The sequence below is a fragment of the Leuciscus leuciscus genome (genome assembly GCF_965113295.1).
Source record: "Leuciscus leuciscus genome assembly, chromosome: 21".
Lineage (NCBI taxonomy): Eukaryota > Metazoa > Chordata > Actinopteri > Cypriniformes > Leuciscidae > Leuciscus > Leuciscus leuciscus.
In genome coordinates this window covers 19,735,136-19,757,698 of record NC_138745.1, presented here as the reverse complement: position 1 = coordinate 19,757,698, position 22,563 = coordinate 19,735,136, and the positions used below count along the sequence as shown (strand labels likewise).

At 37.8% G+C, this 22,563-nt stretch overlaps 2 protein-coding genes across 4 annotated transcripts; both read left to right on the top strand.

The window, feature by feature from the left end:
• The first annotated feature begins 67 nt into the window (after positions 1-67).
• On the top strand, positions 68-14,161 carry mgrn1a (mahogunin, ring finger 1a). 2 transcript variants are annotated; one of them, XM_082152768.1, is made up of 17 exons: positions 68-489; positions 842-960; positions 1,047-1,135; positions 1,250-1,396; positions 2,286-2,403; positions 2,566-2,632; positions 2,725-2,768; positions 3,562-3,609; positions 3,935-4,003; positions 4,150-4,309; positions 4,980-5,092; positions 5,919-6,130; positions 6,218-6,332; positions 6,932-6,977; positions 7,193-7,309; positions 12,365-12,407; positions 13,338-14,161. In XM_082152768.1, exons 1-16 carry the CDS (start codon positions 402-404, stop codon positions 12,400-12,402), a joined length of 1,590 nt encoding a protein of 529 aa, XP_082008894.1. In that variant the 5' UTR covers positions 68-401; the 3' UTR covers positions 12,403-12,407; positions 13,338-14,161. The 2 variants fall into 2 exon arrangements, with proteins under 2 accessions (XP_082008894.1, XP_082008893.1); XM_082152767.1 differs by lacking the exon at positions 12,365-12,407 and having other exon boundaries at positions 70-489.
• An 893-nt stretch (positions 14,162-15,054) lies between these two features.
• On the top strand, positions 15,055-19,586 carry foxj1b (forkhead box J1b). Of its 2 annotated transcripts, XM_082152821.1 has the most exons (3): positions 15,055-15,327; positions 15,466-16,057; positions 18,086-19,586. In XM_082152821.1, the coding sequence occupies exons 2-3, from the start codon at positions 15,506-15,508 to the stop codon at positions 18,884-18,886; spliced, it is 1,353 nt and encodes a 450-aa protein (XP_082008947.1). In that variant the 5' UTR covers positions 15,055-15,327; positions 15,466-15,505; the 3' UTR covers positions 18,887-19,586. The 2 variants fall into 2 exon arrangements, with proteins under 2 accessions (XP_082008947.1, XP_082008946.1); XM_082152820.1 differs by having other exon boundaries at positions 15,055-16,057.
• Positions 19,587-22,563: the final 2,977 nt, after the last annotated feature.

Here is a 22,563-nt window from a genome sequence, read left to right as displayed (position 1 = left end):
AAGTCAGCTTAGACCAGGCTGAGACTACGATGGACGGTAGACAGGTACAACATATCCCAATATCCTTTGCTCTCAGGAAAATCCCATCTCGCGAGAATATGGGTTCTTCTCAAGACAGTTTTTTCCTATAGTCTTGTTTTTGTTTTTATTTTGTTCACCGTTGAAACGTCGATAATTTGACGTCTACTTGCGAGTTAACATATTTTACATAAGTCAGTCTGATTTATCAGAAGAGCTAGAACGTAAATACGGAAGTTGATATCTTTTGTTCGCAGCTCTTTTTATCGCCAGAGATGGGAATGTTTTCATAGCGGAGGGAGCAAACGGTTTCCAGCTAACTGTCCAAATAAACCTTCTTTTATCTACATATATCAGTCGTCAACAGCCATTTACACTTAAACATGGGTTCAATACTGAGTCGAAGGATTGCTGGAGTTGAAGACATCGATATTCAAGCCAATTCAGCGTACAGATATCCCCCAAAATCAGGTAAAATGTCACTTAAGTAAAATGTTAACAGACGTTATCTGCATTACAAAGTGTAATATGGTTTGTATCTTACTATTCTTGTTGTCACTCATAGACCGTTACCTATTCTTTATGTTTGTTACATTTTGTACTTTTACATCTTCAAAATCTGTTATTTAGCCTACTGTATGTCTCATGTTTTCTGCTTTTGAAATCTACTTTGGCAGTGTTTGACTATTATGAGAATATATATATCACTATATATCACTCAATATTAGTGTGTAGAGAGAATATACTAATTTAATTTAATGTCAACTCTCTCTAGTGGCCACATCCATCCTAGATAATAATCTCCTTAATGTCTTTATTGCAGGAAATTATTTCACCAGTCATTTTTTCATGGGTGGAGAAAAGTTTGACACACCCCATCCAGAGGGATATCTTTTTGGGGAAAATATGGATTTGAATTTCCTCGGCAACAGACCTGTGCAGGTGACCAAATGAAACCTCCGCCTCAAAACTTTCAAGAGTCCGACACCTTGTCATCCTCACACATAGGTTTTTGTCCTATTTTCCAGTTTCCCTATGTGACGCCAGCACCACATGAGCCTGTCAAGACGCTGAGGAGTTTGGTGAACATCAGGAAGGATTCTTTACGTCTTGTCAGGTTTATTGTGAATATAGTCATGGCTCGAAGGGGTTGCTGATGATGTCACAATTTAGACTATTTGCTGAAATAAGAGAGCTGTGACAACAAACTTTTGCTTTTCTAATTTTGCAGGTATAAGGATGATTCTGACAGCACACCAGAGGACACAGGCGATCCCAAGGTCCTTTACAGTGTGGAATTCTGCTTTGATACTGATGCCAGAGTGGCTATTACATTATACTGTCAAGCCTTTGAGGAGTTTGCCAATGGGATGGCAATGTAAGTTTCCACTGAGTAGTACAAATGTGTAAAGTTTCTGCAGAATGATGCTAAATCAGCGAGTCTGTTGTGCTCACTTTTGTAGCTAAGTGAATTTCTTACAGGGAAAAAAAATTTGATGATATGTAGAAACTTGAGTGTCTTGTGATTGATAGCCTCAGTTGCTTTAAAGTCCCATTTAAGCCATTTGATCCCAAAGAAACATAACCCATTGGCATCTAGACAGCAGCTTTCTTGAAAACAGTGGCACTTGGTCTAAATTCAAAATCTTTTGACCAATCTTTTTCTCCTTGGTCTAAATACAAAAGATTAACCCATACGCTGTTAACACCTTTGGCCAAAAATGACCAGCCTTTTAAAAATTGCTTGTAAGTCGCTCATTATGCTATATTATCACCAAATATTGCATTTAATCGTTTTGTCCACTTATTTTCTTTCAATAAGAATATGTTTTCTATTTATTTTTGAAACTGATTGATTGCAGGCTTCATTGATCTGAGGATAAAGTTAATCTCTGTGAAAAAAAGCCTGTAACACTCAAAATTGTTTGTGTACATGAACGTGTGTGTGTGTGTGTGTGTGTGTGTGTGTGTGTGTGTGTGTGTGTGTGTACATGGTAGCAAAATCAGCAAAAATAAAAATAATCCAAACATTTTGGGAAGTAGTTATACTCTGTGTGAGCGAAGTCAGTACATTTTAATCCAATGCGATCACATCAACATTTTCGGGAAAAATAAAATCATCTCCGGGTCTCTCATCTCTGAAAACAACATAAGGGTTAAGCGTTTTTACATTGGTCACCATGTTTGAAATGTACATTACTAGTACCTGATACCCTCAGTTATGTTCAGACTGGTTGGTGATAATCACTACAATTTTCTTTTTAAAGATACAGCCCCAAGAGCCCTTCAATGGTGTCTGAGACGGTCCATTATAAGAGAGGGATTAATCAGCAATTTTGTCTGCCATCCTTCAAGATTGATTTCACCAAATGGAAGCCTGAAGAGGTGACTGTTTTTGTAGAGACTCATTTGCATCAGTACCATCTCATCAAGGCCTTTCTGCTGTATTGATTTTAAAAGAACTATGTTTAAAAAACAAACAAAACATTTGTGAATAGTTAGGTGTGTCATGAATTTTTAGAATTAAACATTCATATTTATCTGTAGCTGAACTTTGATCTGGACAAAGGCGTTTTCCCTTTGGTGATCCAAGCAATAGTGGATGATGGAGATGGTTGGTGAAAAATGTTGATCATAAAATAAAATCAGTTATAATTATGTAATATCATAACTCACTGTTGTCTCTCATTTTATTTTCTGTTACAGATGTTACCGGGCATGCACATGTTCTTTTGGCAGCTTTTGAAAGGGTGTGTATTTCTTGGGATTTGTTTTCTGCTCAAGAATGTCAGCTGGTCTGAAAGCTCGCAAGCATTCGGTCATGTTTTATAATATTGAGCAAGTCATTAACCAGGCAGACTTTTATGGAGTCAGTTTGAGATTCATGAATCTCAACCCTGGACTCATGGAATTTTAAAATTGTGATTCTTCTTCAGGCCTGGAAAAAGTCATGTAAATTTATAAAATCTTGAAAGTCATGGTCAAAAGTTAATTGATCAAAAGGAGTTGTGGAACCTTGGAAAATGCTTTGTAGCCAAAGTAGAAAATAAAAGTAGACTGAATCAACATAATTTATTTAGATTTATTGCATAGAACAAAAGTTCCCATAGTACATCATACAAAGTTTCAGACATTTTTATTAACACAGCATAGTCAGACTAAAATATGAAGAGCTGTTTAAAAGTAGTGCATTAATCTGTCTTCACAGATTTAAGAACTATAAACTTTTATGAACTATTAACTTCATTCGAATAGATTTGATTCAACTTTGCTTAATTTTAATCACGTTGCTGATGTAAATGTGATGTTAAATGTTGTCTAAGGTAATAATAAAAACAAATATTTTCGAACAGTACTAATATTATTTATGGAAATATGCACAGATTTCTTAATTAGCCATCTCCCAATAAGATAAGATAAAAGGTTCATTTTGATCTCTCACTCTCTTGGTGCACAACTTTTTTTTCTCTCTTTTTTTTTTCCTTGCCAGCTTGTTCTGTTGTTTTTATTATACTAATACTATATGTATTCCCTCATTTACAGCATGTTGATGGCAGTTTCTCAGTGAAGCCTTTGAAACAGAAGCAAATCGTAAGTATTTTGGCAGCTCATTTTTCTAATTATTAAATGTAAGGGTGTGATATTTGTGCCTTGTAGCAACAGAACAATCTCACTTTCCAATATGTCTGTGTTTGTGGCTGTATGATTGTGGTTTTTAATTGGATCCCTCATTAAGCAGACAGATTGAAAGCTTTAATTCATTTCCTCATTCATTCTTATCCACGCCACATATGTGGAAGCAGTAATCAGGCCATGTCACTTCATGAAAAAGATAATGATCATTTTGATCGGTGATGTGGTGTTTCCCCAGCCAATAATCTGCATTTCACTTGCGAATCGCATGCTCATCTCTTAGGTGGACCGTGTGAGTTATCTGCTGCAGGAGATTTACGGCATTGAAAACCGGAACAATCTGGAGACAAAGGTAAATCATGTCTCTACGCCAGAGAATTTAGGGCAAATGAGATGATGTGCCTGACTGGTTCCTGGTAATACAATATCCATCCTGCCATTTCCTGTGTCGGATTTCATGTACTATTTTACTATGTTTTCTTTGTCTCCTCTCTTCAGTCCACAGAGGACGAGAACAGTGACAACAGCAGTGAGTGTGTGGTTTGTTTATCAGACCTGCGTGACACACTGATTCTCCCTTGCAGGCACCTGTGTCTGTGCAATGCCTGTGCTGACACACTGCGTTACCAGGCCAACAACTGCCCTATCTGCAGACTGCGTAAGTGCTCATTAATCAATGCCTGAGCTTCCTTTATTGTTCCCCCATTATTATTCAGATTTGTTCCACTAAATGAGTCGAACCTTTAAAGTGGGTATGGCCATAAAGATAAAAGGCTGAGTGATTATTTTTTTAATCTGATATGGAATGATTTACCATTTTGCCTTTATTCCCCTTTTCATTGTTCGTTTTAGAGATGAATAGTCAGTCCCTAGTGCATAATTGATCTCGCATGCAGTGCAGATCATGTGACTGTAGAAGAACAGTGCCATCTGCTGGGGTTGTCATGTAATAATGATTATTAGGTTTTCTTATGTGAAGTTATAGAGTGAGGAAAAGTAAGAAATAACACATATCCTTGCTATATAATTTAAGCAGAAACATGCTAATAAGAAACTATATATAACAGGACTGCTGTGACTTGGCCAAGCTTTTGTGTACTTGTGTAAAGAATGTTGCTGCTCTATAGAACTTCTGCACTGAGAGAATGTGCACTGATTTTGCTTTAACAGTAAGACCAGCTGTGCAAATATTTACCCCCTTTTTGTAGCCAAATGAATCCGGTAACACTTAAGCATGTCTATGTGAAGATGCAGCACCTGTGTTTGTTTATGCACACTGCATTTGTGTCCTTTTCCCCCTCCACATGATCTTCCTTTCTGCTGTCCAGCATTCAGAGCCCTGCTCCAGATCCGAGCCGTGAGGAAGAAAACAGCCGCCGCTCTTTCCCCAGTTTCCTTTAGCCCAGTGCAGTCCCAGAGCTCTGACCATACTGAGCATTCGGTAAAATTCACAATCATATTTCATCCTGTACTCAAATTATTAATACTTGATGGATCCATTTTAACTGCGTTGCTACAGAAGTATTGATTTTGTTCACTGGAATTTTGCTTCGCATTTGACTCCAGTACAGGTGTTTTAGGTTTCAGTGGCACATAAACCAGTATATTGGACAAATTTGGTTTCCATTTTCTTGGCATATGGCGACACTTAAACCACCGTTCAAATGTTTGGGGTCTGTACGATTTTTGTAAAATGTTTTTTAAAAGAAGTCTCTTATGCTCACCCGGTCTGCATTTATTTGATCAGAAATACAGGAAAAACAGTTATATTGTGAAATGTTATTATAATTTAAAATAACTGTTTACTGTTTTAATATATTTTTCAAATGTAATTTATTACTGATGGCAACATTGAATTTTCAGCATAATCACTCCAGTCTTCAGTCACATGATCCTTCAGAAATCATTCTAATATGCTGATTTGGTGCTCAAAAAACAGTTATCAGTGTTGAAAACATTTGTGCTGCTTAATATTTTTGTGTTTTTTCAGGATTCTTTGATGAATAGAAAGTACAACAGCATTAATTTGAAATAAAAATAAAATAAAAATGTCTTTACTGTCACTATTGATCAACTTATTTAATGTACAATTTATATAATAAAAGTATTAATTTCTTAAATAAAATAAAAAACTTACTGACCCCAAGCTGGTAGGTGAGGTTAATGTTGCCACTTGACAAACTTCACTCTTAAATAAATAAAAGCACTAAATCCTTTTAATTATATATGGAAATATGTCTGAAGTTTACTTTCTTATTGAATCTCAGAATGCCGACAACATCCCTCCCGGCTACGAGCCCATCTCCCTGCTTGAAGCCCTGAACGGGGTGCAACCCATGTCCCCTTCAATCCCATCAGCACCTCTCTATGAGGAGATCCAATTTTCGGGGGAGATGGGAGATCCCCTCAACCTGACTGGGCGACAGCAAAACGCAGATCCCGCATCAATGAAGGGAAAAGGTAGCAAGTCACCAGACGGGTAAGTCACTATTGTGAAAATACTCTCTGAAAATGCTCAAGTAATGTTTGTTTTTTTCTAGTGATACTGTATGTGTGATGTTTCCAGGTCTACACGTTCTCCCTCGTCCCCCATACAGGAGGAGGAAGATGAGGAGAGAATGTCAGAACTCTCTGATACCCAGCCTCAGTCTGTTCTGCCTTGCAGTCTCAGTCCCACTGAGGTCAGACACTATCACTTCCTTACCTGCATTTGTTAAATGATGCCCTCTGACAAGCCAGTAAATGGTAACACTTTATTTTAAGGTGACGTACAGTAGTTACGCGTTACATGTACTAATGTATAGTAAGCAACTAACCCTAAACCAAGCCCTAACCCTATTGTAACCCTACAGTATGTACATGTAGTTAATTAATATTACTCAGTGCTTTGTAATTACACTATAACAACGTCACCTTAAAATAAAGTGTAAGCCATTGAGCTAATGGCTTTTATTCAATAGGAATGGCAAAGAGGAACTACTATATTTTACGAACATAGTTTTCACACTCTTGGTATTAAAATGACCTATGTGAGGGTCTGTGACGACAACACTGTACAATAGTTTCTTTAAAAATGTATTTCCTGTAAACATTTGTTGCGTATGTGTGTGACTTCAATGAGCTGATCATGGAATGCTGATCATGGATTAGTTTTGCATAGATCTGTTGGTTTTATTTAACTGGTGGCTTGTGACTGATAAAGAAATGCAAACTAGTGTTGTGTTAGTATATCATTTCCCATAACCTATAAAAACTGCTCATTTATTTTATTTCCTAAAAGGCCACAGCAGAGGGTGTGTCCACCAATCCTGGTTTCCCAAATTCAGGTAAGCAAACTCGATGTGCAAATCTATATTAAAATGAAGCATTTCATGTCAGTACTGCAAGCCCTCAAATAACATGGGCAACGGTAATGCGGCAATGCAAATAAAATATATTATTATACTGTATGATATAAAATATATAATATGAACATTCTGACTGAGGCTTGTCAGGCTTTGGTGTTGGAGAAGAAACCATGTTAATCATGTCATGCTGGCAGGTTCAGACAGCAGATCACTGGGGGTGTCTGTGAGTGAAATTCTACAGGACTGCCACAGTGAGCGCAGCAGCCTGAGCCGGACAGAAAGTGACCCCTCAGCAGATCTGGCCCTGCCTGGTGAGTAGTGTTGTCACGATACCAAAATTATTGTTTCGATACCGATACCAAGTCAAGTATTGCGATTTCGATACTTTTTCGATACTTTTCCTGAAAAGGGAGAAACACTCTCAAATATCACTGCTGTGCTTTATTTTAAAACCGGGACAACATTCTAATCATATAACACACTAATAAATGAACATATGAACAGCAGATATATTAAACATTTGAACAAAATATGAAATATGAAATATAAAAAATAAATTAGAGCAATGACATTCAAGGAAAAAAAAAAAGATAAATTTAGCAGCATTATCTCATTTATCATAAGAAACATAAGAGCTTTATCTTGATTCTGAACTTTGAATAAAAATATGAACAGCGATTATATTAAACAATGTTTAATATTGGTAGGCTAACATATGATAAGCCTCATTGGTGATATATTTGACATGTGGGGAGAGAGTTGTGGAAGGCCTATACTTCATGTTAAACATAAATATATAGCAGCAAAGACAACAATAGGCTACAGAATAATTCGTTCTGTATTGAGAGGTGCAATATTTGAAAATCGATAATATTTTTTTAAATTACATTTATATTGTATTTGTCAAAACTTTCAAACATCAAAATGTCATTTATTAATATGTATTCGTGTCAAAATGACATAGAAACATCTTTTCCTATTCTATTTTGCCTGGAAACGCTTCCAACAGGCTTGCGTGTCGCGTGAAGAATAGGCGTCGGTTCTATTTATAGCATACACGCGTTTTCCGCGCGTCTCGAGCTGCGCCCAGACGCGTGTGTCACGCAGGCAGTTAACATGGGAGCCGAAATAAAAACGGACACGACACGCAGACAGTGTGTCGCCGGCCTTACAAATCTGGAACGTGGTCATTCTTAGAAGTATGATACTAATAAATTAAGGAATCGTGACGTTTTTCATTTCCTATTTACTTTTGAAGTATCGGTGCACCGTGCAACAGAGTAAGGTAGGCAACGTACTTCCATATGTCACTCCTCGCGTCATCTTTTTCTACGAGTCGTGGACCACTTGTGCTCGCACATGCAGCCATCTCGCTGTAGTGTTTTGTCACATGACACTGACAGCGGCAGGTTCTTTGCGGCGTGCGTCAGGAAAAAAACACAGACGTCCATAGGGAGGCGTTTTTTCAAAAAAAAATTTAAGTATCGATACTGATAAATTTAGGTATCGTGACGTTTTTAATTTCCGAGTATCGCGATACTTTTGAAGTATCGGTACACCGTGCAACACTACTGGTGAGCCACTAACACATACTCCGTACTCCACAATCCAAAACTCATATTATAGGAATAGTTCCTTGTCCACTTTCATGCTCTGATAAACCCTTGTAGTGTTGACTTTGAGAAAATACAAAAGAGCAAAGTTGGAGAAGCAGGTTTTTTTAGCATGCTTGGCAGAACTAATGCTGTGCTGTGTGAACCTTCTCTATTATTGCTGCTGCTTTGCCCAGCAATTTTTACCCAGTAAAGCATCTCTTGAAATGCATTTTTACTGTTCTCTTACAGTATCTACTTGCCTTCTACACACTAGCAAATTCTCAAGTGAATTACTTAAAGTTCTCCTGTAGTCAATAACTTTATCCCTTAAAACTCATCTATAATCACCAAAATGACATATTTAAAAGTTTTTTTCCTGTAAAAAAAAATTCTTCATGCCTTAAGATAGCTTAAATGTAACTTTACACCCTTGCTTCATTTAATATACACGGAACCATGAATATGCTAATTAGCCCCGCCTCCACTCATTCACAGCAGCTCAGAGATTCATATGGGGGAAATAATTATTTGATCCCCTGCTGATTTTGTAAGTTCGCCCACTTTCAAAGAAATGAAGGGTCTATAATTTTTATGGTAGGTTTATTTTAATGGATAGAGACAGAATATCAACCAAAAATAAAAAAAACAAGGTTATAAATTGATTTGAATTTCAGTGAGTGAAATAAGTATTTAATCCCCAAGCAAAACATGCCTTAGTACTTGTTTACAGATTTACAGATACTCTCTAAAATCCTTAAGGTTTCTTGGCTGTCGCTTGGCAACTCAAAGTTTCGGTTCCCTCCACAGATTTTCTATAGGATTAAGGTCTGGAGACTGGCTAGGCCACTCTATTACCTTAATGTGTTTCTTCTTGAGCCACTCCTTTGTTGTCTTGGTGGTATGTTCTGGGTCATTGTCATGCTGGAAGACCCATCCACGACCCATCTTCAGTGTTCTGGCCGAGGGAAGGAGGTTCTCGTCCAAGATTTGACAGTACATGGCCCCATCTATCAGCCCCTCAATACAGTGAAGTCTTCCTGTACCTTTAGCAGAGAAACAGCCCCAGAGCATAATGTTTCCACCTCCGTGCTTGACTGTAGGGATGGTGTTCTTGGGGTCATAGTCAGCATTTCTCTTCCTCCAAACATGACGAGTTGAGTTGATTCCAAAGAGCTTGATTTTGGTCTCATCTGACCACATCACTTTCTCCCAAGCCTTCTCTGAATCATTAGATGTTCATTGCAAACTTCAGACGGGCTTGTACATGTGCAGGGGGACCAGCATTAACAAGCTCTTCCTGTGTAGTTCTGGGCTGATCCCTCACCTTTCTCATGATCATCCTTACCTCATGAGGTGAGATCTTGCATGGAGCTACAGACGCTACGAGGGCGATTGATTTTTCATTTAGTATTTCTTCCATTTCCGAATAATCACACCAACAAGTCTCCTTCTCTCCAAGCTTCTTGCTGATGGTCTTGTAGCCCATTCCAGCCTTGTGAAGATCTACAATCTGGTCCCTGACGTTTGACAGCTCTTTGGTGTTGAACAAGGTGGTGGAGAGGTTGGAATGGAAGATACAGATTCTGTGGACAGGTGTCCACTGACATTAGGACATTAGGAGTACTTTCTTAAAGTGACAGGGCTAATCTGTGTTCCACATGGGTACATAACCAATCTGTGGGAGGCAGAATTCTTGCTGGTTGCTTGGAGATCAAATACTTATTTTACTCAATCAAATGCTAATCGATTTACAACCTTTATATAATGTGTTTTTCTGTATTTTTTTGGTTGATTATTTTGTCTCTATCCGTTAAAATAAACCTACCATAAAAATTATAGACCCTTCATTTCTTTTTAAGTGGGCGAACTTACAAAATCAGCAGGGGATCAAATAATTATTTCCCCCGCTGTAGATCACTGCAGTTTTAAACAGAAAATACTCCGCAGTGGGGTTGGCTTATGAATTTGCACATGGTTTGTCTTAAAGCACATTAAAACACCACATAGACATATAAAAAACATTAAAAACTTGATTTTCACCACAGAGGGATTTTAAGATGTACTCAATAGGGGTGTAAATATTTCCTCTGACTATTTGTGATTCTTGATGTAAAATCATGAAATCTGAAATGTTATCAGTTCTATTTGGTAAGTTTAATATAAAATAAAATGTTGAAAAATATGTTTCATACACAAATGTAACTGGAGGGGTAATTAACCACATAATGGAATATTATTTGAAACGGAACGCAGTGTTTGCATTTTCAATAAGAATGAATAATTTTTGTTTATTATTTTAGTATTTGAATTTAATTGTAGTCATTTAAGCCACATTAAGTTAATAAATGCTTTGAAATTTCCTTCTTAAAGGGTTAGTTCACCCAAAAATAAAAATGTTGTTCCAAACCCGTTCCAGACTTTCGTTCATCTTTGGAACACAAATTAAGATATTTTTTATGAAATCTGAGAGTTGGCTCACTCCTTCATACACTTCTATCTAATTTAATTCTGCCGGCCCATAAAAGTTAGTGAAAACATCGTTAAATTAGTCCAAGTGACTACAGTGGCTCAACCTTAAGTTTATCAAGCGATGAGAATACTTTTTGTGCGCAAAAAAAAAAGAAAAAAAAAAAGACTTTATTCAACTATTCATTTTCTTCTGTGTGGACCTCTGAGTGAGTTCACGAGAGCGCCACGGCGCATGCGCGAGACTGAGAAGATGACGCTCACGATCATTTGATGGGAAAGTGTGAAAGGTAAGCCATTCTTTTTGCGGCATTGATAAGGCACTTTTACGTTTTCTCGTTGGTTTCTCACGATTCGGACATCCAGGAAATGCACACTTTAGAACCTTTTTAAACACTACATCGAGACCCATCTGTGTCATCTTCTCAGTTCTCGCTCATGCATCGTGGTGCTCTCATAAACTCACGTCCGAGGTCCACACAGAAGAAAATGAATAGTTGAATAAAGTTGTTATTTTCGGGGGGTTTTGCGCACACAAAAAGTATTCTCGTCGCTTGATAAACTTATGGTTGAGCCACTGTAGTCACTTGGACTATTTTAACAATGTCTTTACTAATTTTTCTGGGCCGGCAGATGCAATTACCTAGCAGCCTATGAGGGAGTGAGCCAGCTCTCAGATTTCATAAAAAATATCTTAATTTGTGTTGCGAAGATGAACAAAAGTCTTACGGGGTTGGAACAACATGAGGGTGAGTAATTACTGACATTTTTGGGTTAACTAACCCTTTGAGGCATCACTTTTCATGATACCCCTAGTAATTTTACATGTAATGAAGGAGAATATCTCTGGTGCTATGGAAGTCCATTTTTACCACATAAGGAAAAAACAGCTTTAGTAAATCATAACTATAACATAAACAGTCATAATTATGAAATAAAATATCTAAATCATTAAATACTAAGTCATCATTATGAGAAGTTAAAATTAAGTTATGAAATAATGGAAATTATTACTGAAGTTGAAAGGTAAATTGACAGTCAATTATGACAAAAAATTGCCATCATTGACTTTTTATATCATTAATTTAGACTTTCTATCTCATAAATCTCACAATTACTTAATATCTCATAATTTTGACTTTTCATGTCATAATTATGATTTACCAAAGCTTGATTTCTTTACCCCTTTATGTGGCATAAACGGGCTTCCGTACTTATACTGTGTGTCTGCATGTCTAATGCTGTGCTGTCTCTTAACTCTCTCTCTTTCTTACTCTAACTCGGCTTTGCTCTTAATACACATAGCGTCTGAGTCATGGTCCACTGCTGTAGAGGAATGTTGACTCTGGTAGGTCATCAATGAATAATTCACAGTTGTTTTCCTTTTTTTTTCTTCTTTTTTTTTACCAGTCACTTTGTAAGAGTCAGTTCATAAGTTATTCATAAGTCACATTTAGAAAAGTTTGTACACACCTTTCATACTTTACTTTTTCACATTTTAGAATAATAGTAGACTCAATAAAACCATGAAATAGCATATTGATCTATGTAGACATGGTTTTGTAAGGGTGTGTTTACACTTGCCACAATTGTTCTGTTAGTGCGGTTCATTTGCCCCCTGAAAAGATGGGTCTCAGTCCATTTTCAAACAAACTCTAGAGCGGTTCGACTGAAATATGAACAGAACACGGACCAAAGACAGAATGCTCGAACATACCTGTTTTTTCTCATCATAGTCAGAATGTTGCCCATCACAGTTCAGTACAGGCATCAGAACCGCGTCTCCTCGCTCCAGATCTTCTTGCAGGAAATCCTACTGCTGGTTTGACCTCTTTATGAGTCCTCAGCTGGTAAAAATACCATCATATGTACGCACATTCATTGACACATTTAGCCCAGCACACAGCATTGTTTTGGATGTACGTTAAGTTCTGTCGCAAAATATCATAAAAGCCATTTTATTTTTGTTCGTTTATTTGTTTTGTATCTTAAGGTTCTGTTAGGTTTCTTTTTTGTTCCGGATCAAGAGAACCGAACTACAAGTGTGAACACACCCTAAGTGTCCATCTATAAACACAATTCTACACGATCTGGCCCAACTCATCCCTTTTAAATCAGTTGTAATTAGTTGTAAAGAACTCATTTGTACCTATAAAACTAATTTCAACCGTAAGCACTTTTAAAATCAAAAGGTTTTCATGAGAAAAATAAATGTAATCAAGTGTTTCCAAAAGATTCTCTGCTCATTCTCACGCCTCCTGTCTTCACCCTTCCTCAGGGTCATCAGAGTCCATAGAAAGCCTGAAGAGTCAGAGCACCAGCAGCTCCAGTCAGCCTCTGCTCTGCCTCCCCAGCACCCTCCGCATGGAAGATGAGCGTCTCGCTTCATAAACGCCCCCTGCTGTGCCAGTTTCATCAACCCGCCGTCTCTATCTCCTCTACGCTATTCAATCTGTTCCCAATCCAACACACCAATTCAGACGATTACTTCTTATCACTATCAAAGTCTTATGTTGAAGAGTCCGAGACATTTCTCTGTGAAGTAGAAACATTACACAGGAGTTTAACGCACTAGCTTCTAGAAAACTTTATAAAGAAAAGACGTTTATAGGGCCGTCATAGCTTTTGCTGTGAGAGTACAAAACTTTTGAATGGTTCAATTTCCTTTAATGGATACCCAGCTTTCTTGAAGTATGCAGCTTCATGGTGTTTTATGACTGTGTACTTGATACGTTTTTATTGTTTTCTGTAATCAGCAAATGAACACTAAGTGCATCAGATTGCAGTCTGATACTGACGCATAGTATGATCAGTTACTCAGTTGAAGTAATCATGTATGTCTATATCTTATATATTTGTTTTGTGCCTTACAGTACTGTGTTGGCTGTCCCTTCGTCCTCCCGTTGAAACATACAAAGTGGGAAGCTGTAGCACTTTTTGAAGCTTTAATGAGTAGTTTATAGAGGGATCTGCCATCATTTACAGTGACATATCTGATGCTTTTTAGTGAATTCACTGCTGCTTATCTATGTCAGGCACCTTTAAAAGTTATGTATATTTGTATGTAGTCAAATCGTTTTATCATAAAGTGTTGTGCATTAATACGAGTCATTGTGGTTATTTTAAGGTATAAATTGTTTTTTTTGTTTGTTTTTTCATGATCCTGCTGTTCTGGCGCAAACCCTAATTCCAATAGCTACATCCAAGAAATATTAAAAATTAAGCAAAGCTTAATTACTAATTAGGCAGATAAATAGATGGATGGATGGATAGATAGATGAATAGCTAAGCTTATTGTATTGTAGAGACCATGTTTAGCCAGATGATGGCAGTGTATTCACTATTAGTAATACACTCGCTCATTCGTCAGACGAAACGGCATTTAGTGTAGTTTCTCCTGACACCTAAAGTTTTTTAGGTGTATTTATACCCAAATACAGCGCCCAACTTTGTGTAGGCGTGCTGAGAGAACGGCTCTATGACAATGTGGTATGTAAGCTGGACTTTGTGAAGAGAAGGCAGGTCTCAGGCGGGATGAGTGGCGCGCTCCTTTCGTTGCGCGTCACTGTTTTCATCTGTGCGCCTTTCTACTACTTTTGGCGCGCGCGTATATAATATAACCAACGACTTTTTAACGACTTACCCCTGGCATGGAGAAATGTTAAGAGGAAAATTGAGTTCGCGATAAAACAAACAGATTAAAAAAAGAATAAAGGCGATAATAGTAGATAGAATGCAAAAACAGTTATAAATGTACCAGTTCAGACTGAGGCTACATTTTAATCGAGAGACATTTATCAATTCACAAGATTTAAAATCACAATGATTTAATAAATTACTATAATTTAAATAAATGATCACCTGTCACATTTCGCGCGGATCTGTGGTTGAATACACTCCTCGCGCAGGAACAATGACATGTTCAACTCTGGAGGTCTCAGCCAATCAGAGGGCGTCAACATTTAAAGGGCTATTAAGAATCAGGCAAAACGGCGGAGTGGAAAGCCCGCATCTCATTTCTATCGTATTCATTCGCTTACGAGACACTAAATTTGATCCTACATGGCTTTTTCTAAGACGGGATTGAAATGCTGCTTTTCGCAGTAGATATCAGGACATGTACGATTTTGTGGATGCGTTCGTTTATCTGCTGCACTTGTTGCTCTAACGTTAAGTCTAAGGCAAACAGGCGGAATCTAACGGACTGAGAGATAGGCTATTCACTCACCGCTACAGACCGACGAAGTCTACGTGTTTTCATTTCGCAGGTAGGCATTTCATTTGAGGGATTTAATTGGCCTAACCCTGTGGTGGATTATACCGTTAAAAAAATATACACTTTTTGCTGTTACGTTTTTATCAGCCGTTATTTTTGAATTCTCAAGCAACGTGTCTGTGCTTCACAGAACTGTTTCTACGAAAACACCAAATAAAGTCGCGTCCACTATGCCAGTGTTAATGAGTCCTGAGATGGCGAATAAATTCAAAGAGAGATGGATGATGCTTCATCCGGAGGACCAGGACAATGTCAGCGGCTCTGTTCACTTTGACGACAGTCTCACCAGTCTGCACTGGCTGCAGAACTTCTCCATCCTCAGTGCCAACTTCGAGAGGACTCCCAGCTCCGGCTGCCACCCGCAACACCTCTGCTACCACAAAAACCAGCTGGGGGGCACCGACTCGCCCTCCAGCCCGCCTGCAGGAGATACCGCCGCCACAGGGATGCCACAAACACCTGGGAATCCCACAACGTCCAGCAGCAGTTTGGCGAATTCATACACGCACCAGCAAGCGGGACACTACATAACGGCGCAAACAAATCCTTCGGAGGAGATCGACTATAAAACAAACCGCCACGTGAAGCCACCTTATTCATATGCCACTCTGATTTGCATGGCAATGCAAGCTAGTAACAAAACCAAAATCACCCTGTCAGCCATATACAGCTGGATCACTGAGAATTTCTGCTACTACAGATACGCGGAGCCAAGTTGGCAGGTAATTTCACCGATCGTTCATTTATCTTTGAGAATCACTTGATGTTTTTTTCTGCATTGAAATTCAGTATCTTTAGATTTTCACAGGAGAGATAGAAAATTGTCTCTTTTTTTGTGCAACAGGTGCACCTCTTACATTCAGGGGGGTAGGGGGGAGGGGGGATACTATTGAAGTCAATGGGGTCCATCAACTCTTTGGTTACTGACATTCTTCATAATATCTCCCTTTTGTGTTCAGCAGAGGAAAGAAACTCATACAGGTTTGGAACAAATTGAGGCTGAGTAAAGGATGAATGAATTTTCATTTTTGGGTGAACTGTCCCTTTAACGGTCCCATAACGATTATTTTAGTAGCTTATATGAGTGCCATTCTTTGTATTAAAATCTGAAATAATCTTATTCAGACTATTATTAAATAAGATTTTCAGATTTGAACAGACAACAAATCAGAAAGTAATTTAATAGCTCCTCTTTAAAGAAGTGTTTACTTTTTAAACTTTTTTGGAATCAAACATAACGGTTCAGTGAGGGAGTCGAATTAATCCACTGTAACTGCTCTGACCAATTCATTCAATTTCAAGGTTTTTGATTCATTACAAAGTAACGACTCATAAGAGTCATTTGTTAGGGAATCAGAATACACTCAGCTCTTTCTGATTCTCACTAAAAAGAACAAGCTCACAAAAGTCATTCGTTTGGTAATCGTCCCTCACATGCTGTATGTGTCTAATACACCCAAATGGACCAATTCATAAGAGTCATTCGTTCGAGAATCAAATTAACAGTATTAGCTGGTGTCTGTCAATACAGCACTATCAAAACATTAAACCAAATAGCAAACAGCCAGACCTGTGCACTCATCTGAGATGTGTTAAGGAAGGGTGACTAATGATGAAAGCTGAGACCACTGTACCCAAAAGCATAGGTTTCCTGAGGCCTTCTTCCATAATGAGGGATCCTTAAGGGAGCCATGATCATGTGAATTTAGGCGTGCTGCATTACTAGAGAGCCTTATTCACAGCATTTCTTCTCCTGTACACACAATATTCCCCTCCCCCCTTTGTCTCTGACACACACACACACACACACACACACACACACACACACACACACACACACACACACACACACACACACACACACACACACACACACACACACACACACACAGTGAGCCAATGAAACAGGACACCTCTACCTGTTGCACAATGGGATTTTATAGGAGCCTTTTTTACGCGTTGTCTTCTTCTGCCTCTGGAAGTTATTGCATTTGTGTTCTACATTCTAATCTAAACCATAATGTTGCTCTATATTCAAACAGCTTAATTTTATTTACATAAAAATAATGTTTTATAGTGCACATGAAATAATTATCAAAGGATAAAAGCACGAACTAGGAATAATTATTTATACGTAGCAAGTCACTGATGTCACGATTCGTTTCAAATCACAATACTGATCTCACAATGCAATATTCTCTCAATACTTTTAACAACAGAGTTAAAACAGTAGTTTTTCTTTAATTATTACTTCTAAGATATATGATAAACAGTTAACAAAAAGCTAAAATTTAATTTGGTATTACATCAGGAATGGACTTGAATAAGTTGGTGCTTGCTTGGTCCTCCAATTTTGATGTTCCATTACCAAATCTGATGCTAAATTAAATGTCTAAAATTGATTTTTGGGTGAACTATACACAATTGATATGGTTGCTATCCATGATACACATTGATTATGAAAAAACATGGTTATTATAGTTAAACTGTGGTAACCACAAATTAACCATGGTTTTGCTGATCTTACCATAGTTTAACCATGGTATTTGTGGTAAAACTGTGGTTGTACAAATGGTAATCACCTAGCCAAAAAAACAAAAACATGGTTACTACTTTTACTATAATAAAGCCATGATTCATTTTCACAAGGGATTGTTTCAATTCTTTTATTGCAATATATTGTGACATGATATATTGTTAAACCTATAAATAAATATTAAAAACATGCTGATTTTTCTCCTTTCTTTCAGAATTCAATCCGCCATAACTTGTCCCTAAACAAGTGCTTCATGAAAGTGCCCAGGCAGAAAGACGAGCCAGGAAAAGGAGGCTTTTGGCAAATCGACCCACAGTACGCTGACATGTTTGTCAATGGCGTTTTCAAACGGCGGCGAATGCCTGCCACAAACTTCAATACCCAGAGACAGAGCAAAATGTTATCCTCTCCCAGCTCCTCGTACGGCTCTCAGTGCAACCAGACTGGCCAACAAATGGGAATGGGCCACTTCCAAGGACCTGTCCCGGGAAACAAACGCAAGCAAGTCTTCTCCAAACGAGGCAGCAAGCTGGCCAGAGTCTCCAAAAGCCCTCTGTTAACCACCGACATCAAAACTTCAGACATACTGAGAGGAGATTTTGACCTGGCGTCTGTTTTCGACGATGTGCTTAGTGGGAACGACAGCACGTTTGAAGATTTGGATATCAACACAGCGCTGAGCTCTCTGGGGTGCGAGATGGAGCTATCTTCACAGAACCAGCACGGGTCTGTTTACAGCAATGAGGACGAGCAGGCTTGTGCTTACCTAGAGGCGAACGGCATGATGGGATGCAACATGGAGGACTTTCACCAACAGCACCAGCAGCAAGTACAGGTCCATCCGCAATATTATGAGGGAATGTTCTCAGATCAGGTTCACCAGCATCAGCAGCACCCCTGGGAGATTAAAGAGGAAGTCCAAGTCATCCCAATTTCCCTGGATCATGGCTATGGGCTTTGTGAGGGATTCTTCTCTGAGATGCAACTCTGGGAAAGAGCAGAGTCATATCTGTGAACATGTCTTTGCTGGTCTGAAGACCTACTGACTTTTGTTTTGCTACATTAGCATAATGAATTACTGAGGATGTGGAAGGTTATATGTAATTGTTTCTTTGTACTTCTTTTACATTTTTAAGAACCTATTCTGATTCATTTATAATTACCCTTGATCTTTTTTTTTTTTTTGGATGATTAAATATTGCTGTGGGACAAATAGTTATTTAGGATAGTGGCATTTTGTTCCTGTATTGATTAATCAATCTAATATATTCATTTTAGTTTACTTGATATTTTAGGCAATGTTATGCTTTATATTAGTCTAACAGAAAATACAAATACATATAAATCACATATTTGTGGGAAAAGGGATGCAACCAGCCAAAGTGCTTCGCAAAATTATTTCCAGAGAGGAAAAAAAGGCACAAGCACTTTGAAACATTAGCTCAGTCTGTTGCCCAGTGACTTAGCCTCATAATTTATTTTCTCTATTTTATGCTGATATTCTACAAAAGTACAAATTGTCCCACAAAAGCTCTTCAATGTTTCAGAATGTAATGTAATTAGTCTAAGATTTACTATGAATTGTGGGTGGCAATCTCCCGAGGCAATGACTGTTCTAGAAGTGTACTTGTATCGATTCTTTGAGAAATGGACTAAAACATGCAACATGAAACAAAATATATTCTGTTCTTGAATAAAAAGATCAATCTGTACAACTTTTTTTTCAGTCTATTGCTATTGATTTTTGTATATTACATGTGATGAGTTATTCATATACAATTAATAATACACGTACATTGTTTCTTTAGCATTCATGTTTTCATTTTTCATATTAGAATTAACAATTTCATTAATAATTCCATATACAAATAAGTTAGTGATCAACAGTATAAAGCCATTTATGAAAACAATAAGCATTCTCTATGTTCAAACTTATTTCCAGTCATTGATACTTGAAAATTTTACCTTAGTATTGATCTATACATTTCTCAGAATTATTTGATAAATATAACTGCTAAAGTTTTTAGTTAACATGTAGTACTTTACAGACTACACAGTGTTTGTGTTCTCTATGATTTAGCCGATCCATTTCAAGGTAAAGATTTCCTAATGATTTCCCATACACTTCACTTGCTGGATATTATTGTATTCAGACTGTATTTTGATTCTGGTTTTTACAAATATTTTACTGAACATGTCTAATTAAAAACTGCTTTCACACCACATACACTTAAACAGGCATCAGTCTTATCCATGACCCTTTTCATGTGGCTATTTGTGATTTATTGTCAGAGTGGTTTGATTATTGACACGGAAAATACAGTAAAAACATGCCCAGACTGGCCTGCATTTCTCAAATTGAAGTCAGTTTCACTTAAACAAAGCTTCACAACAAAGATGTTTGCCTACTGATCTTTACTCTTTACTCTCCTATTTTACCTTTACTGCATCAGCATGAGGTGTGAAAGAACGTCAAGCATTGAACAACATCTGAATTGACAATCAGTGGTATATTACCATGTGTACGTATGTCTATATCTATACATTATTGACAAATGTTGACAATGGTTTAGTATAGTTTATAGTATAGATTATAGTTTGCATTTGCATTGTCCCTTGTTTTAAAGGAGTTTCGATCGCGCTCATGTTGCAGAGAAGGACAGGAACTTATTCTGACAGGGTTCTCTCAAAGTTATGAACAAACATTCTTCTAGGAACATTAATAGTTATACGTTCTTTCAAAGTTATCTGGTCTTTGATTATATTCTCAAAACGTCAGCACAAAAACATTATTTACATTGTTCATGGGAGGTTTTTTTTCTGAAACATTTTAGCTGGACATTCATCTGACATTTTTTAAATGATATGTTTCAGATTGTTCAAAGAACATTCAGAAGTAACGTTCATATTTATCATATGGAATGTTTCATTAACATTCGCATAAACAAGAAAATAACATATTTTGTTAGCTGAGTTTTAATCAGTAGTGTTTTACTTTCTTTCGAGTTAATTTCCTTGCTGTGCCTCCCACCTTGAAAAATCCAGCTGACTTGAATATCTGTGAAAATCCACTGCATTTGAGGGAAAAAAAATAATACTTTCACACTTAAAATCTCTTTTTAATGAAAAAGAAAAAAGGAAAGGGGGGATTAGTCAATTTCATCGGCTCTGCCTCCTTCTGTTGGAGGTCATATTCAGGGACCCTTCTGAATCAGTGGAGTAAATCACATTCCTTGAACGTCAGGGAGAAGCAGGGATGGTAATCCTAAAGAACTGTGACCCACAATGCCAAGGACACATATTCATACAGACTCACATACATCAAGCGACCAGAAAGTCACGAGTTCTATTCTCCTGTGTCCCTGTGGACAAGACAGAGGTGAGTTAGTGCCGTGGTTGCAGTGTAGGCAGGGTGAGAGGGGAGGTGCGGGGGCGAGGAGCTGTGTGCTTGTCTGGGAATGGGTTTTTGTGGAGGAGGGATGGGAGAACTCCTTGACGCTGGAGATAACACTATCTCCCCCGAGGCAGAGACTCCTGCCTGTATTTACACGGGTGCTGTCGCCGCTTTGGCCCCTCATGCGGACCTGTCAGCGGGAACAAGGATGGCTGTCACGGCGGGGCATTGCCACGCTGCTTTATGTCCCCCCGGGCACTGCTGGCAGACCCTGATTACAGGTGTTATGTGGGCATGTCAGCCAGATCACACAGAGAGATGTGTCAGCCATTCTGCTGGAAAAGTCAGCAAAACACTAGCATCAGCACTCATTCAGTGTGTGTATTTTTCACACTGAAACCTACTAGAAAATCATTTGGTTGGACTATTACAAATTTATATTTGGGTCGATAACATAATGCACATTTTTGGTTTGTTTGTTTGTTTGTTTGTTTGATCTATTAATTTTTAAATCATTAAATTATAAATTAAAAGGCCTACCACTCTTCTGGTTTTCATTTTTCCAATAAAATTCAATTAGATTTTTTTGGTCCAAAAAGACAAGCTGATACAACTGTCCTGAAAACATCATGGAGGAAACAAAAGCCTCAGTTCACCCAAAAATGAAAATTCTGTATACCTATATACATTTCTTTGTTCCGGTGAGCACAAAAGAAGATATTTTGAAGAAAGTTTGTGACCAGGCCGCTTTGGGTCACCATTGACTTCCATAGTAGGAATAAAAATGCTATGGAAGACAATAGTGCCCTAGAAAAGCTCAGTTTCCCACACTCTTCTAAATATCTTCTTTTGTGTTCAATAAAACAAAGAAATTAATACAGGTTTGGAACAACATGAGGGCTGAATGATGACAGAATTTTCTTTTTTGGGTGAACTATCCCTTTAAAGGGGCTTTGTAGAATTCAGAAATCCTTATTATTAGCGACACCGGTGGCCGCTAAGTGAACTGCGGACAGCAACTCATTGCTCATGCACACATAGCCTAACTAGAGACACTGAACGTGATTCAGTAGCACGATAAACTCACAGCGAAATTCTTTTTCATTCTTTGCTTAGAAGTAAAAGTAAGGTGGAAATACCTTTGCAGCGATATAGACTAGCCTACTGTTAACGAACATTGACTCCGTCCACGCTGCTGAGAGTGATGTTTAGATGAAACAAAAATAACAGCAGTGAGAAAGTTGTTGAGAAAGCCTCTGATCATTAGCCTGGAAATCCAGACCTAAATCTGAAAGATT

What these genes read in the sequence shown, in the direction of transcription:
- mgrn1a (XM_082152767.1), top strand. Translation starts at nt 402, where the DNA reads ATGGGTTCAATACTGAGTCGAAGGATTGCTGGAGTTGAAGACATCGAT. An exon ending in AATAGTGGATGATGGAGATG is followed by an intron (nt 2,633 to 2,724) that starts GTTGGTGAAAAA and finishes TTTCTGTTACAG; the next exon opens with ATGTTACCGGGCATGCACAT. An exon ending in GGAACAATCTGGAGACAAAG is followed by an intron (nt 4,004 to 4,149) that starts GTAAATCATGTC and finishes TCCTCTCTTCAG; the next exon opens with TCCACAGAGGACGAGAACAG.
- foxj1b (XM_082152821.1), top strand. Translation starts at nt 15,506, where the DNA reads ATGCCAGTGTTAATGAGTCCTGAGATGGCGAATAAATTCAAAGAGAGA. An exon ending in ACGCGGAGCCAAGTTGGCAG is followed by an intron (nt 16,058 to 18,085) that starts GTAATTTCACCG and finishes CCTTTCTTTCAG; the next exon opens with AATTCAATCCGCCATAACTT.